Source organism: Cherax quadricarinatus, chromosome 58, assembly GCF_038502225.1.
Source record: "Cherax quadricarinatus isolate ZL_2023a chromosome 58, ASM3850222v1, whole genome shotgun sequence".
NCBI classification, from domain to species: Eukaryota; Metazoa; Arthropoda; class Malacostraca; order Decapoda; family Parastacidae; genus Cherax; species Cherax quadricarinatus.
In genome coordinates, this window is record NC_091349.1 from 2,830,288 (window position 1) to 2,846,921 (window position 16,634).

The following is a 16,634-nucleotide window of genomic DNA, read 5'->3' on the forward strand; positions in this document are numbered from 1 at the left end:
TGAGTAAGTGTGGGTGGGTGTTAGGCCTGCCTAGCTTTGGCCAGTAGACCGTATGCATTGTGCCCTCTTTTTTATGTCTAATTCATGTCTGAATAAATAACTCATTATGACTGTAACCAAATATAAGCATATAAATAGCTCATTACCACTATAACTTCTTTAGCTATCAAAACTTTGCAGCCCAGTTCCTGAGCCCATTTATGTGCCTCTGTAATAATCTTTTGACTACTTACTGCCCACACCATGGGTATGATGAATGGAAAGAAAACCCTTTCAGTAAACCACCAGCTGACTGGCACTGCCTTCCCACAACAGTATGTCATAAACTGCATTCCTTCTCACCGCATGTTATAACCCGGACACAAAAACAAGATCACACGTCCTGATAACATTACATGAAGGTTGTACCACTGCTACATTGTTACTGCTCTGTGTAGATAACACTACAACACTCAGTAATACACTGCAACATTCAGAAATACACAGCAACAATCAATAATACAATGCAACAACCAGCAATACACTACAACGACTAGTAATACACTACAACAATCAATAATATACCACAACAACCAGTAATACTTTAAAGGACTAGTCCTAAATCTACACACCGAAATCACTCCCTACAAAAGTAAAAGACTCGGCAGGGGGTGCAACATTCCTCTAATGAAAAGCAGGAGCGCCACGAACACTCTAAGAGACCACACAATAAGTGTCAGGAGCCCAAGACTGTTCAACTGCCTCCCAGCATACATTTTTTTTTCTACTACCAACAGGGCGGGTATGGAGTGACTACTACCAACAATGGGGATGGGCTGACTATTTTTTTTATATTTTATTGAAAAACGCAATACACAATTATACATGTAGACAATGTAAGCAATGAAACGTATCCATTATATATAACAAAAGAAAACTCCACATTCCCTACCTTAGCACTAAACTTATACATAAGAACTAAACTAAAGACAGCCCACAGCTTCAAATACAGGTGGGTTTATTACATCCAAAATTGCAGCCATAAACACAATATGCAATATAACCCAAAGAATGTCACAGGTATTTACATTTTACATAAAACTGTATGTACGAAGACATTCTCAATTATCCAAAATTCTTTACACACTTATTATTGTTGTATATTAAACTTCATATCAAATACATAATACATAACACCTCAATAAATTACGAATCAAATAAAGGTTAGACAATAACAATCTCCACACCTCACCACAGAAAAACTAAACACAATATAATATAACAAATGATTCGTCCCACCTCACTTCCATACACTACATTCATCCCACAAGCGAACAAACACTACATCATCCTACAAGCGAACTTACACTATCACGTATATTTAGTAATATTTTTCAAATATAATTTCCATTTTTAAGTAACAAACTTCTTCTACCATATAATAAAATATACATAGTCATTACTACTAAACATTAACTTAAACAAGTACTATATTCTTATTCTACAGACCACAACATTTCTTGCCTCACCATCCTAACCCTACTTAACACATTGTACATGAACACGTCCTTATATACCCATCACTCGTCAATAATATACATTGAACTTCACCGAATACTAATATACAACCCATACTGAGTACATGAAATTCTCTCTTACATACTGCTATATACACTTGATGTATGATAAAAATCACACACATTGCATTATCTCATTATGAGCAGTACATTTGGTACACAGACATATTTATCACGCCCGCATGTCCTTTGCTTTAATACAACCACCAATCCTGATAATACATTACAACATATTCCAAATTTAACTTATCCATAACATACATCAGTATACCATCCTGAGTATGACCATATACTATTCACATTCACACAGATATTGCTCATTTCCATGTCCATAAAAATCTTAACAACTTTTCCCTTACGAACCACCACAAACTTACTTAAAACACACTCCACAACTACGCTACCATTTCACACCATATCAAGGAACTCCTCATACATTCCCAAATTCTGAGACGAGCCCGGTGTAACCCCTGAAATTCCTAACACATCCCCCCCCCCTCACTCCGCCAACAAACCTCTGACATTCATACTTCGATATCCTTCAGGAAAAGCCCTTTCCCATCTACTTCCATATATCCCCCTATTACGACTAAGTGTTTTGTACATTGTTGCAGCCAATACCTTCTTTCGCACCATCCAATCCCCATTACCCCTCATGGCCCATGATACGAAAACAAAATCAGTTATGATGTACACCAAAGCACGCTGCACAGACTCTTCCACACCTCCCACATCTAAACTCAATGCCCTAAATACCGATATCCCTTCCCCACCCACCCTCCTCAAAATCCCACCCATCCACTCCCGTATACACTCCAAATTTTTACAAAAATATACTACATGAAAAGCTGTCCCCCTATCCCCACACGCCCTACATACGTCCTCCACCATCAACCCTCTCTCCCGAAGCACCACACCAGACGGCAATATTCCATGAAGGAAACGAAACATTACCTCTCTCACTCTTGGTCTGATGCGCACCAACCGCAACCTTACCCAAATGTCTCCCCATGCATACATTGGGTATATGCCCTCAACATGTGCAATCACCCTCACCCCTACAGCATGCTCCAGAACACCTACCCGTATCCTAGACGGATCTCTAACATACAATAAAGCTCGCAGCACATCCTCACACTCTTTCATCTCTGATCCTACCCACCACCTTCGTGCCTCCTCATATAATGCTTGCACACCCTTCCCCACACGACCGTCCACTCGGAGAAACCCCCTCTTCAAATATATACACTTAACCCTTAATCTTATATCTATTAAACCCAATCCACCTTTGTCGACCGGTAGCATAACAACACTTCTACCCATCAGTCACACCCAGAACCCCATATATAACGAAAAACCTTTTTTAGCATTCTAGTTATGTCCGGTCCTGCCAATGGATATACTGCTGCCACATGCCAGACCATACTATATAACAGTACATTCACCACTATTACGCATTGATGTATCGTCAAATGCATGGGTCTCAAAACATTTAACCTACCCACCAACCTATCCACTGCCCTCCCAGAATTAACCATCCGTGCCTCCCCGGCATTCCCCATATAAATTATCCCACACACCTTTAGTCTATCCACCACACACCAACGCACAGCTGTTTCCCATCGCGCCCTCCCTACCCAATTCCATAAGACCAATAATTTCGATTTCTCCACATTCACTTTTAAACCTGTAACTCCTTCAAAACCACCAATTACATCCTCCACCTCATGTAAACTTTCCTCCCTGCTCATTAGAATTGTTGTATCATCCACATACCCTATTATTCCCATCCCTCCATTCTCCACACCACGATCCACCCCTAAACATTGCCCCACTGCCCTGTAAAAAGGGTCCTGTATACAAGCAAACAACAGTTGAGACAGAGGACAACCCTGCCTTATGCCTCTACCCATTGAAACCCACTCACCCAATTTCCCATTCACCTGCACACGTACACCTACCCTATTATACAAAGTCTCAATCCAACGTACCATCTCTTCCCCAAAACCCTGCCTCCGTAAGATATGCCACAGTGCCTCTCGTTCTACACAATCATATGCAGCCTGCCAATCCAATGCTAAGACACCTCCCCCCCCCCTTTATTCTCCCCCTCCATACTTTCCACAAAATCTTTTATTATTCCATGTCCCTCATACATCGTCCTCCCAGGCACCCCATACTGACCTCTCGCAACAACTCTATCTATCACGCACTTCAGCCTGTTCCCCAAGATTTTTGCGAGTATCTTATAATCAGCACAAAACAACGACAACGCCCTGTAGTTCTGCACTGTCGTAGGGCCTTCCCCTTTCGGAATCAAAACTACTACTGCGGTACGCTGCAACTCACCCATCCTCCCCTCACTTTTCATCACATTCATCAGGTTCACTAAAAAATCCTTCAACACACTCCAATGCTTCACATAGAATTCACAAGGTAACTCATCTATACCTGGCGCTTTACCTCTCGCCATATTCTCCAAAGCTCTCCATACCTCCCCCTCTTCAATATTCCCTCCCAATGCCATACGATCACTTCCACTCAGCACACAAGATACATTCTCTCCCAATCTCTCTAAATCCTCACCGTTCACTCCTACACTCCGCAAATATTTTCCAAACCAACTATCCAGAAAACCACTCATACCCTCAGTAGTTCGCAACTCCTGACCCTTCGTGTACCCACCTAAGTTCTCGTGTACTACCAGCTTATCAATTTCCATTGCCAACCTGCGTCTCCACTGGCTCCATAACACACAGGCTGACGGCCTGTCACCCCAAATCGCCTCCTCTAACCCACCTTGCACCCTCGCCTCATCAAATCTCTCATTGTGCATATCCCTTATCTGCCACTTTAACGCTTCAATTTCCTCCATTGGATACACACCTTTCACAGCACCCCTCTGATAACAACCCTGCAACCGCCCCTCTAAATACTGTTGAAGCCCATATGTCATCCATGCCTCATTCTTTCCCCTTCGCACATAATATTGCCTGATCCTTCTCTTCGCAACCCCATCCCACCACCCCAATAAATCGCTTGCACTCTTACCCCCACCCCATAAGTCCTCCCACAAACTTTCAAAATCCCCTCCCTCCACCCCCTCACCCAGTAGTCGTACATTCAGCTTCCAGTACCCCAAATACCTCTTAGGCAAACCGTCCCAATTTAAATCAGCATAAACCGCCCTATGATCTGAATAAACGACATTCACCGTCTGCACCCACATCACCCTCACTCCCCTTGTCACATACAACCTATCTAATCGTGCAGCATATCCCTTTCTATGAAATGTGTGCTCTATCTCGCAATCCCCTCCATCAACTACATCCCTCAATCCCACACCTCTCAATAGATCCCCTAAACCTGCCAAAAAACACCCTGCCCCTCTCGGTTCCACATCCTTCCTTCGCACCACACAGTTCCAGTCGCCACCAACTATTGTCACTGACGGTAATGACCACAAATAATATACCAATACATTATTCACAAATTCATTCTTTACCCTTACATCATTCTCAGCCGTCACATATACACACACTACTGCTATCCTCTCACCTCTCCACCACCCATCTATTCTTAACACACGACCCCCCCCCCCTTCACTCCTAAGAACAACAAACGGGCTCGTCTCTCGGATCAGGATACCCACCCCTCCCTTCATTCTCTCCGAATACATCACAAACACTCTGTACCCATCCACCTCCAATTCCCTTCCCAGCTTGAAATTATGTTCCTGCACAAAAACAATGTCTATAGCATAACGTCTTAAAAATCCCTTTACCCACAGACGCTTCTCACTCGCACACAATCTATTAATATTCACTGTCATGCACCGGAAACCTACTTATGTGATTTCACCCTCTGCCCCAGTTCACCTTTTACTGACACGCTTCCAGTGTGTCTGCTTCTTCCACTTTTCTCTCCACTGCCCACTTGTGGCTTCCCCTGATCCAACACCGGACCAGGCGTACCTTTAGAGCTCCCACGCACCACATCAACCCACGGCTTTTTCCCCGGTCTCTGTGCCGGGGTCAAAACATCATCCGAGTCGGAATATGTCGCCGCCCTCTTACGATTGACACTCTCTGCATCCATTTCTAACTCACTGGATGCCTCCCTGTGAATCTCAGCATTCACTTCAATCACTTCCACCACTCCTGGCGAGTCATCTGCCATGTTCGCCAATCTTCCAAGTTGCTCATCTTCAATCTGAACAGTACTCCTCACCATACTCAAGTTATCCTCAGAAACCTTCTTCTCAAAGGATTTTTCCTTCACATTCACCAGTAGGCCTCCCTCTACCCACACGTCACCAATCTGCACAGTCTTCCCGTTCTCCAAGGCAGATGCCTCACTTCCCACTAACTGTGACAGTGATGGGCTGGTACCCACCAGTGGCAGCTCACGCTCCACTTCCTCCCTCCAGGAAGTGCCACTTCTATGTACAGGTGACTCATCAGCATGACCCACCTCCGGTTCTGGCTCTTTCACCATCTCACTACCTAGGTCCTGTCTCCGCTGCCATCTCCCAGACTGGGCCGCCATATGGTCATATGCACCACATAACCTACACGTCTTCTGCTGCCCAGCATAGTACACCATTACCTGCGTCCTAAATGCGTCCAGTATGACATAAGACGGGATGGAATGCCTCAACGTCATCTTGATCATGAACGTACCATCCGGCAAGCCGGCATACGCCCCATCCGTCCATTTACCAGCCATAGCCAGGTGTACAGGTCCATACTGTTCAAATACATTCCGCAGATCAGTCCTGTCCGCCTCAAATGGCACATTTCGGACTTTCACCCATGTGTAATGCCTAGACACGTCGATGAGTCGAACACGTATCGCTGAATTAACGTCCATGCTCCTGTCCTGGTACTTGTCAACCAGCCGTTCATACACTCCAGCTGAGCTCAACTTGACAAAAATACGATAGGCACCATTTAGCGCCACACCATACAGTTCTTGATCCGCAACACCATAAGTGTCATGGATAATTTGCGGTAAAAGCACTTGTGCAGACTGAGGCATTATTGCACCACGCACCAATTCAAGGCACACCGTGTGCATACGCCTTCTCACAGACTGCGCCATGTTGTGAAAATATAAGTCTCCTTCAATGGCCAGCAGAGGGCAGTAGTCACACGTCCGCACTCTGCTCAGGTCAAGCGGCGAATGCCTCCCAGCATACATTAGGGGGATTACCAATAGACCCCTGGCTGTCTTCAAGAAGGCGCTGGACAAGCACCTACAGTCAATACCTGATCAGCCGGGCTGTCGTTCGTACGTCGGCCAACAGTAATAGCCTGGTTGATCAGGCTCTGGTACACCGCGAGGCCTGGTCACAGACCGGGTTATGGGGGCGTTGACCCCCGAAACCTTCTCCAGGTATACTGGGGAGCGATCCCAGATCCTTATTATGTGAGTTTAGGACGCTACCAACCAAGCCACGAGCACTCAAACAACAGTTCGTATTGATTTTGGGTTTTATAAGTTTTAATTTGCCAATTTTATTAAATTAATAGATTTCCATGCAATAAAAAATAATCTTCTTATCTTAGATGGATAAAATTTTGGATAGATCGTGGTCTGTTCAGGTGCCACTTTTATTGAAGAACCTGGAGAAAATAAAATGCTAGATTTTATGGAAAAATTCGTGAACGGCTCATCCGATCGGCATTACGCCTCCAGTGCTGGTATTTAATTGCATTAAAAACTTATGCCGCAATCTATACCCGTCCAGTATTGGGCCCCTACTTAAACAAGATGGGTCCTACACAGATGACAACAAGGAAATGAGTGAGCTACTCAAGTCCCAATATGACTCAGTTTTTAGCAAGCCGCTAACCAGACTGAGAGTCGAAGATCAAAATGAATTTTTTATGAGAGAGCCACAAAATTTGATTAACACAAGCCTATCCGATGTTATCCTGACGCCAAATGACTTCGAACAGGCGATAAATGACATGCCCATGCACTCTGCCCCAGGGCCAGACTCATGGAACTCTGTGTTCATCAAGAACTGCAAGAAGCCCCTATCACGAGCCTTTTCCATCCTATGGAGAGGGAGCATGGACACGGGGGTCGTCCCACAGTTACTAAAAACAACAGACATAGCCCCACTCCACAAAGGGGGCAGTAAAGCAACAGCAAAGAACTACAGACCAATAGCACTAACATCCCATATCATAAAAATCTTTGAAAGGGTCCTAAGAAGCAAGATCACCACCCATCTAAACACCTCAATTACTGGGAGCGCTTGAGGTTTCTAAACCTGTATTCCCTGGAACGCAGGAGGGAGAGATACATGATTATATACACCTGGAAAATCCTAGAGGGACTAGTACCAAACTTGCACACGAAAATCACTCACTACGAAAGCAAAAGACTTGGCAGACGATGCACCATCCCCCCAATGAAAAGCAGGGGTGTCACTAGCACGTTAAGAGACCATACAATAAGTGTCAGGGGCCCGAGACTGTTCAACTGCCTCCCAGCACACATAAGGGGGATTACCAACAGACCCCTGGCAGTCTTCAAGCTGGCACTGGACAAGCACCTAAAGACAGTTCCTGATCAGCCGGGCTGTGGCTCGTACGTTGGTTTGCGTGCAGCCAGCAGCAACAGCCTGGTTGATCAGGCGCTGATCCACCAGGAGGCCTGGTCACAGACCGGGCCGCGGGGGCGTTGACCCCCGAAACTCTCTCCAGGTAAACTCCAGGTAATTCCCTTTGCGTCTACTGAAATAGGCCGGGTTTATGGAATATGAGTGGGATCAAGCAGCGACCCAAACACGTGTACTTACATCCTTCTTTGCTCTAACATAATTAACTCTATTAATTAATCAATACACACTGAGTTTGCTGGATTTGGTGCACTCGTTTACTTGTATTTGTAGGGGTTGATTCATTGCTCATGACATTTACTTTCAAATATTATCGAACGGTTTCACTAATTCCTAGCCTACACGCCTCTACCATTCCTACTCTTAAAACTGTGTACTGTGTTTGCCCTGGGTCTTCTCTTCGTCTAGGTGAGTACATACAGAAAGAACGTCTGTATCGCGCTCAGCAGACGGAGGATCAAGCCTCCACCACGTCTTGCACTGAATGACCCACATGGGTATAGCGCTTAACATGAATTATTTAATTTAATTTAATTTGTTTAATACGCTGTACTTATTGAAAGAGCACTTCCTACCTTCCCTACAGCTAGTCAAGGCCTTTTGGTGTTTCCTGGATCTCTTTCCTCGCATATTTAAACAGCTTGTTTATCTTCCTCAATTCCCTAAGTATTTTCTATGGTATGATCATGTGTTCACTTTGCACGTGTATATGTTAATATCTCGAGTGATCGGAAGACTGTAAACTTAATCATCAAACCAACAATAAAACAAAAGATAAGAGGGTGTAAACATTTTACTAAAGACCTTGACTTTGGTGTATGTGAAATGAGGATGAGTGGGAATGAGTGAGTGGAAGTGCAATATGCATCAGTTGTAGTGTCAAGGCTTGACCTTAACCTACTTGTTACGTCATACACGATGCTAGTGTTGCTGTGTTAATGTGTGTATGCCGGGTAACCAGCACTGTTTCAACACTCTCAACACGATGCTAGTGTTGCTGTATTCATGTATTGATGCCGAGTAACCAGCACTGCTTCAACACTCATTACTGATTTCTTCCCAAGAGTTCACAGGATTTGTTCATCACCCACATTCCTAGAAGGATAATGCGACATTAATCAAACTTCCCGCCATACCGGAATACCCTCCAGGTAGGTAGATAGGGCTGTAAACGGTACTCCACCTTACAAGAATGCTCGCCTTACCCCTCCCATAGGACTATAAACAGCACATCATTTCTACAAACTTCAACACTCATCTAGGAGCCACTGCAGGGTCACCAAGACCCGGACCAGGACCCGTCCTGGCAAACCTATCCGAACTTGTACCTTTCCTTGAACTTTACTATTCACAGCATCTTATCAATGACTACAGGAAGAGAACGGAGAAAATACTATACATTTCCAGACAAGATTCCAACCGCAGTAGAAACATAATTCTTCCTGTAAAGGAAAAAGACACTTATGTATATGTTAGTTAGTTTAATATGTTTATTATGCACCCCATACCCATCCTGTGGGCGGTAGTCAAAAGATTACAGAGGTACACAATGGGTCCAGGGACTGGGCCTCAAAGTTTTGATAGCTGAGCAAGTTACAGAGGTAATGAATTCACAATTTACAAAGGTAATGAACTCACAATTTACAAAGGTAATGAACTCCAGGTAGGTCTAGTCACAATCATGACAAGTTACAAAGGTATTTACAGATTACAGAGGTACACAATGGGTCCAGGGACTGGGCCCCCAAAGTTTTGATAGCTGAACTAGGTACAAAGGTAATGAGCTCACAAGTTACAAAGGTAATGAATTCTGTAAGAATGGTTACTTACGTTTATACATGGCTACAATCATGAACAAATTATAGTGTAATGAGCAATTCACACTTCCACACACGGTCACAACTGTAATAAGTTATTGGTGCAAATACTGATTGTTGAGACACACACACACACACACACACACACACACACACACACACACACACACACACACACACACACACACACATGATGTGAAGTTAATGAGAAGAATCAAATCGGATGAGAATCAGGCAGGACTACAAAGAGACCTGGACAGGCTACAAGCCTGGTCCAGCAACTGGCTCCTTGAGTTTAACCCTGCCAAATGCAAAGTCATGAAGATTGGGGAAGGGCAAAGAAGACCGCAGACACAATATAGTTTAGATGGCCAAAGTCTGCAAACCTCACTCAAGAGAGAGAGAGAGACCTTACCAATGATACAAAAAGTAGAAGCATAACCTTTGGATTTCTGCTATTTATACTTCTTGATATGAAGCCAAACATTTTATTAGCAACTTAGAACACTTGTGCACTGTTGTCTTGACTTTATGAAAGGAAAAATACTTGTCAATACCCTAAAGGCTAGCTTGCGAAACATTACATCTGATTCTCGACCATTAGAGCCGCTTGAGGACAAACTAGCGAAGACCCTTATAGCGAGAGCTGTAACGATAGGTAAATAAGCTAGGTGTAAGTGGGTGAATGTCAGGAGGAAGGGAGGATGTGTAGTGTTAACACAGTCACAACGCCACTGTCTCTGGTCACCTGCTGAGGGAGGGAGGAAGTGTACTGTTGGCACCAGTCTCACAACGCCATTGTCTCTGGTCACCTGCTATATACCAGTTGTAGTAGCATCTTTTCTTAGTCTCTTCCGCTACTGGACCATGGATTACAGTTTGGCATATTTAATACTTATTTTGCAAGCATTTTCCATCTCTTTACCAGTTGTAAGAGTATAGGTGATTTAATCACTCTATTTGGTTTTATATTTTCTATAATTCTTTGTATATATGAAAAGTAGTAAATACCTGAATTGTATGAAAGTTAAAAAATTAATTTGACACAAATTTGTCACATTAACTTCTGAAAAATGTCCTTCCATGTAATTGTTTTAAAAAATCAGTAATGACCATTGTGGGTTTAGCGCTTAATTTTCATAGAAATCATTAGTTGAAGAAACTTCATGAAATGACTTTACTCAGACGCAATGTATTTCCTTATGTGGTTCATCTGTTAAAATTTGAAAGAATATTGTCCCAAAAATTCACTTCAAACAAAATGAAGTTTTCAACTTTATTCTTGTGTTTCAGGCTGCTTTGTGGCCCTCGTGGAACACCCCTTCTTCCACTACCACTACAACACCTTCGTGTGTAACTGATGGTCATGATATTTTAAGATCATTACCCGACTCCTCGAGCGTCATCACCCTCACCACTCTCTCTCCCGTTACTGCTGACTCTCCCAGACACTCCAAACTTAAGTTAGGCGTAGTGGTGGCTCAGGAATTACTCAGGCTTCTACTACAATATTCTAACGCCCGCTTTAAGAGAGACTTACCTGAGCTGCAGGCCACTATTATAGCTAAAGATTCCATCAAACTAGGCCTACTAGCCTACATGGGCAAGTATAGGCACTAATTTTTTACCCAATCCCCACCCCCCCCCAAAAAAAAAAAAAAGTATTAACGGACACATTACTGTGCAGCAAAATCTTATCTAATTCTTGAATGTTTCAGGGTACCAAGGTGAGGAGGACTGTAGTGCACGAGCAGCATGTGAGGCTGGGGAACTATTAGGCAGGTACACCCCTAGTGTAACAATATTGTTTGCTGCTCTCGACTACTTTACTCCTGGACACATGAGGTCATTACTTCACGTGGCCAAGGAGGCTGCCGAGGGCGACGGATGTTTTAACTATAGGTACGGAAACTAGTCGTGTATTTTTTTTAGTTTAACTACACGAACGCTCAAAGCTTAAATAAAAATTTCTACTTTACTCAGATGTGGTACATTACCTTACCAAGCGGAAACAACGTAGTAACTGTCCCAGTGTTCAGATGTGACAGCCTCTCCCAAACACTACGATACTACTGATCTTCAGCAAACAAGAACAATACATAGGCCAATTTTCCTGTTTTGGATTGATTTCCTGGGGAGATGGGGAAACTGGTAACATGTCTTATCCTTACTGTTGGCTAGTACTGTTTATGCATTTTGTAAACTTTTTTTTTTTTTAATAAAACTTTTCTTTGCCGTAACTATAAACATTCATAGCCTCTCAGCTACTTTGTAGTTTAGTATTTACTGGTACAGGTCATGAGTAAGGTTATCTTTTATGCCTTCGCTGAATCTAACTTGATATGTAATTCTTGTATTTTAATAAAATTTATTTTAACTTTTTTAATGGCCTTATTGCTGGATAATGGCGCACTACTATACGGACTGGGATTCTACTGCGTGGTACTGCACTTCCGGAATCCTCAAGACTTCTTGACGCCGATAAATGGCTCGTGATCCAAATATTTAGAGCTAACCTCTGCCTCTACTTCTCCAAAGTGCTGTATGGTCCCCTAAGGGCGTAACTCTCCTATACAGTATATGAATAGAACTGGGTCTTAAAATCTCTACCACCTATACTTGGGCCGTTAACTTCCAGGTATTCCCTTCTGGGATCAAATCTAATAACCTTCGAGGCTCTTACGACTATTAGGGTTTTAGCTTCTCAAGGAATATAAACCTCAGGAGAGGAGCCTTGATGCAGTTGAGGGGCATATGAATGAACTTCCATGGACGAGCTTTTGTGGAAGCTGGTAAGGGGATCTTTGGGGAAAATTGATCAGTCTTTCCTAGTACTTTGTAGACTAATCTGCCCCGCCCACTTTCTTATGGGTTTAGCCCTTTCTACACTCCTCTGTTCGAAGGAACAAGACATGTCCTCGCCGCCTTGTATATAGTTTGAGGGCCTCCCTGACCATGCATAAACCCTACACGTTTATCGCTTTCCCAGGGTGAAGATGCAGATGTAACTTTGTCTTTAAATTCAGGCGTCGTCCTCTGTAATGCGAGGATTCCCCATGAATATTGTTCAAAACTACAGTAATAAATTCCTTAACGACTAAATATGGTTGTAGAGCCCACCATGTGCCTCGGGATGAACTTTAATATTAATTTTGTAATGTAGGAGTGCAGTACTCATAACATCCAGTGCAAGATGGTGGAACTGCTATGGGGATACATTTGTACACTATACAGATACATTTATTAAGGAAGCGCTTAGCCAAATAGTCAATCCTAATAGCTACAATAAGGCTACATAAAGATCTGGTTAACATAGGTCAAGTGAACCCCAATGTAATTTTTTTTTTTTTTTCTTTTTTTTTGGGGGGGTCTTATTCCAGGTAATTTACACATGTTACCATATATGATAATTTGTGAAACTATAAGTGTACCTATACCTAAAACTTTACTATTAGAGGCTAGAGCGAGTGTGATGCGCCAGAGTAATCCCGACCGGGTATTAATGAGCTGACACCACATATGAAGCGGCACTGGTAATGCCCGGGGTGGGCTGGTGCTTAAAATTAAATCAAATAGTTTATTCTCTATAAAGATTACATTGTGGGGTTTATATATTATAGGATATTGTGTGGTTTACATTTTATATAAAACTAATTAATTAATTAGAGAGGGCCACTATCACATTTAGTATGACTAGGCATTTAGGGCAAACTAAGATTAATTCAAAACTCTCTATTGGTACAGATTATGGAGCATATTGGTATTAAGGCTAAGTAACTGCATTACAGTTTGTAAATTTAGCAATGTGAATGGTTTTATTTTAGTACAGGGGCGCCACGGGTGCACCGAGACAACAAAATAAGTGTCCGGGGCCCAAGACTGTTCAATTGCCTCCCAGCATACATAAGGGGGATTACCAATAGACCCCTGACTGTCTTCAAGAAGGCACTGGACAGGCTCCTAAAGTCGGTACCTGATCAACCGGGCTGTGGCTCGTACGTCACCTTGATTGCGGCCAGCAGTAACAGCCTGGTTGATCAGACCCTGATCCACCATGAGGCCTGGTCTCAGACCGTGTCGCGGGTGCGTTGACCCCCGAAACCCTCTCTAGGTATACTCCAGGTATTGAAGCTCCTATATTGGAGTATCAGAGGCAAACTTATGACTAGTTAAGATTGATTAAGTAATAGTTGTATTACGTATTTCTGTTTATTGTCAATTAATTGGTGTGGGTGGTAGTCAAAGATTAGAGGCACATGATAAGGTCCAGGGACTGGGCCGCAAAGTTTACAAGTTTATATCTAAATATATTTATACAGGCATGAATTGTCACACACAAAAAATTTACCTTAATTTTAGCAAGGTGTTGTCTTACAACGGGCAGTCGGGGTATTTTTCCCGAATGGCTGGTACAAGTTATATACCACTGAATAAAATATTTTGGTTTTTTAACATTTCAGAGACTGACTGATTGCATCTTTACTTCGCTACTACACCTGATGCTTCTGTATTTGACCGAAGAAGCCTACTGTATAGGTGAAACGTTTTCTATAAATTATAATCCTGGGGAGCACTAAATCTGTAGGGTTATACAGCGCACGCGGGGAGGGGTGGAAGATATTCAGAGAACCAGAGCACAGATCCAATTCCCTAGATCAAGAGCCCCTCACGCTGACGCTGGGGACATTTTCTATACAGTTACCAGTGTTGCACACGTCTTGCTCATCGATAAATAATTTTATGGCTTTCCAACACATAATGACCCTTACGAGTTTAGCGCTTGGTTATTATAATCCAGCACATAATGACGCAAGGTGTTACAAATGTCCTGGGAAAGTTTATACGTGTATATTTAGTTTGGTCTACATCTGTAGTGGTTTAAAACGAAGCCATCAACGTATAATTTGTGTGTGCAGTGACTAAGGCATTTGTACAACTTAAGCCATCCTGCTTGATCTGGTTTAGGGCTTAGCTTTATTATATTGTCTTTGGAGACAATATTTGTAATGAAGCGCCTCAGACATTTTTATCCTTGAGATTTGTATATTGAAGTTGTCTTAAAGCAGGTAAATATCCGTACTTAGCTTTCTACAAACTGTTAAGAACCTGGCTACCACAGCCTCGTATAAATGTTTAATATGGACTGCTTTCTGTAAAAATGTTTTATAAGATTGAATTTCTTTATTTCTGTAAGGATTTTCCGTAAGACTAAAGTTTGTAGCGAATATATTTGTGTATATACCGGTCCGAAGCAGCTGAGGGTAAACCTAGCAATCATGTTAAGTGACAGCAATAGTAATGACAAACTATTGCTCCAGGAACACAAAATATTCTGATGCTTTAGGTTTCATATATCTTGTCCTGACGTCAGATATTCTACCTCCCTGACATTTGCAGCTGTTAAGATCTTATTTCTCAAGAAGATGTAGTAATTAAAACGGTAGGTTGTGTATGTCTTACAATGAAAAGCCCACAGTTGCACTAAATCTAGCGTGTGTACACATACAAGCTGGAAAACATTTTAAGAGCATCAAAACTCTTAATGTGATATAATACATTACTCACCGCTGAGGAAGCTAGCTGCCTGTCTCGCCACACATGCTCCGACGAGGAACATCAGTACACGAGATGCTGCCATTGTTTGTCGATACGAAGAACAGTTTTACTATTGCAGGTACGTCTTAAATTAGAGAGATTTGCCAAGGGCGCGAGTTGGTTGACTAATTAGGCTACTTAAATAGTTATTGGGAATCCGGTGAGAGGGTGGCAGGGTTCGAGTAAGGAACAGGTGAACAACTGAATAGATGACGGGAGTGGAGTGAGGATACGGGAGAACTACACGCAGCACGTGTTTATGTACCTTTTTAGAAGGTCAGGGTCCCCTACGAGTGACGTCACATACTGGCCCATGTGTCCTTGATAGGGAAAGTGGGGAAGGAATGGACCGAGGGAAGGACGAAGGAAGTACATGGGTAAGGCAGATAGCAGCAGAATTTATGTTGATATCTAGGTTAATCACTTTGAAAGATAACTACCCTAGTGTTTCTTGTATCACTATTATGCCCTAGGTAGCCTGCGTTATATTGTTGATTCTGGACTGTACTGTATAACACTTATGGGTTTAGCGCTTAAGTTGATAGTAATACTGATATTGAGTAGTTTGTGAACTAACATCAAGGTTGCAGTGGCCAGCCAGACCTGTATTTTTCTTTAATTTAGTGAATACTGATGTTCTGTAACAATATTTTATCCACGTTAGAGTTACGCCTTTTGCCTGTTGAGCTTCATACCTTTATTCATTAGTGAATAACTTTAAATTTTCGTAACAGTGTGTTAAATTTGTTTTGAGATCTCATAGTCTGTTTCCTAATGAACAAATTGTTTTGAATAAGACTAAATTTATAAAAAAAATAGAGATAAGGGTGTTTGGGGAAAAAAGGGTTGTACTATTGACGGAGAGAACAAAAATTGCTAAGATATGTTAATTAAACGTTCATAAAACAGGATAAATTATAAAAGTTACTGATATAAACAGAAATTGCTCTACAAAGAGACAGGAAGAAAGCCAGGCAAAAACTAACTAGTATTTTCTATATAAATAAGCGGAGTGCAAGAAAAGATTATCCA

At 42.4% G+C, this 16,634-nt stretch overlaps 2 protein-coding genes across 3 annotated transcripts in view; one reads left to right on the forward strand and one right to left on the reverse strand.

Moving 5' to 3' along the window:
• LOC128698055 (trypsin-1) overlaps window positions 1–15,783 on the reverse strand; it is a 65,827-nt gene extending 50,044 nt beyond the window's left edge. Inside the window, exon 1 of one of the 2 annotated variants that reach the window (XM_053790117.2) lies at window positions 15,573–15,783. The gene's annotated coding sequence lies outside the window, so the exon portion shown is untranslated. The remainder of the gene's footprint in view (window positions 1–15,572) is intronic. The other variant, XM_070097510.1, reaches the window with a different exon arrangement.
• On the forward strand, window positions 10,715–12,388 carry LOC128697955 (uncharacterized). Its single transcript, XM_053789942.2, has 4 exons — window positions 10,715–10,937; window positions 11,301–11,610; window positions 11,726–11,909; window positions 11,991–12,388. Exons 1-4 carry the CDS (start codon window positions 10,875–10,877, stop codon window positions 12,025–12,027), a joined length of 594 nt encoding a protein of 197 aa, XP_053645917.1. The 5' UTR covers window positions 10,715–10,874; the 3' UTR covers window positions 12,028–12,388.
• Window positions 15,784–16,634: the final 851 nt, after the last annotated feature.

Bases quoted from the DNA above. Each gene is read 5' to 3' on its own strand.
- LOC128697955 (XM_053789942.2), top strand. From the start codon at position 10,875: ATGGATTACAGTTTGGCATATTTAATACTTATTTTGCAAGCATTTTCC. The intron at 11,611-11,725 runs GCAAGTATAGGC...TGAATGTTTCAG, and splicing joins AGGCCTACTAGCCTACATGG to GGTACCAAGGTGAGGAGGAC. The intron at 11,910-11,990 runs GTACGGAAACTA...TACTTTACTCAG, and splicing joins GACGGATGTTTTAACTATAG to ATGTGGTACATTACCTTACC.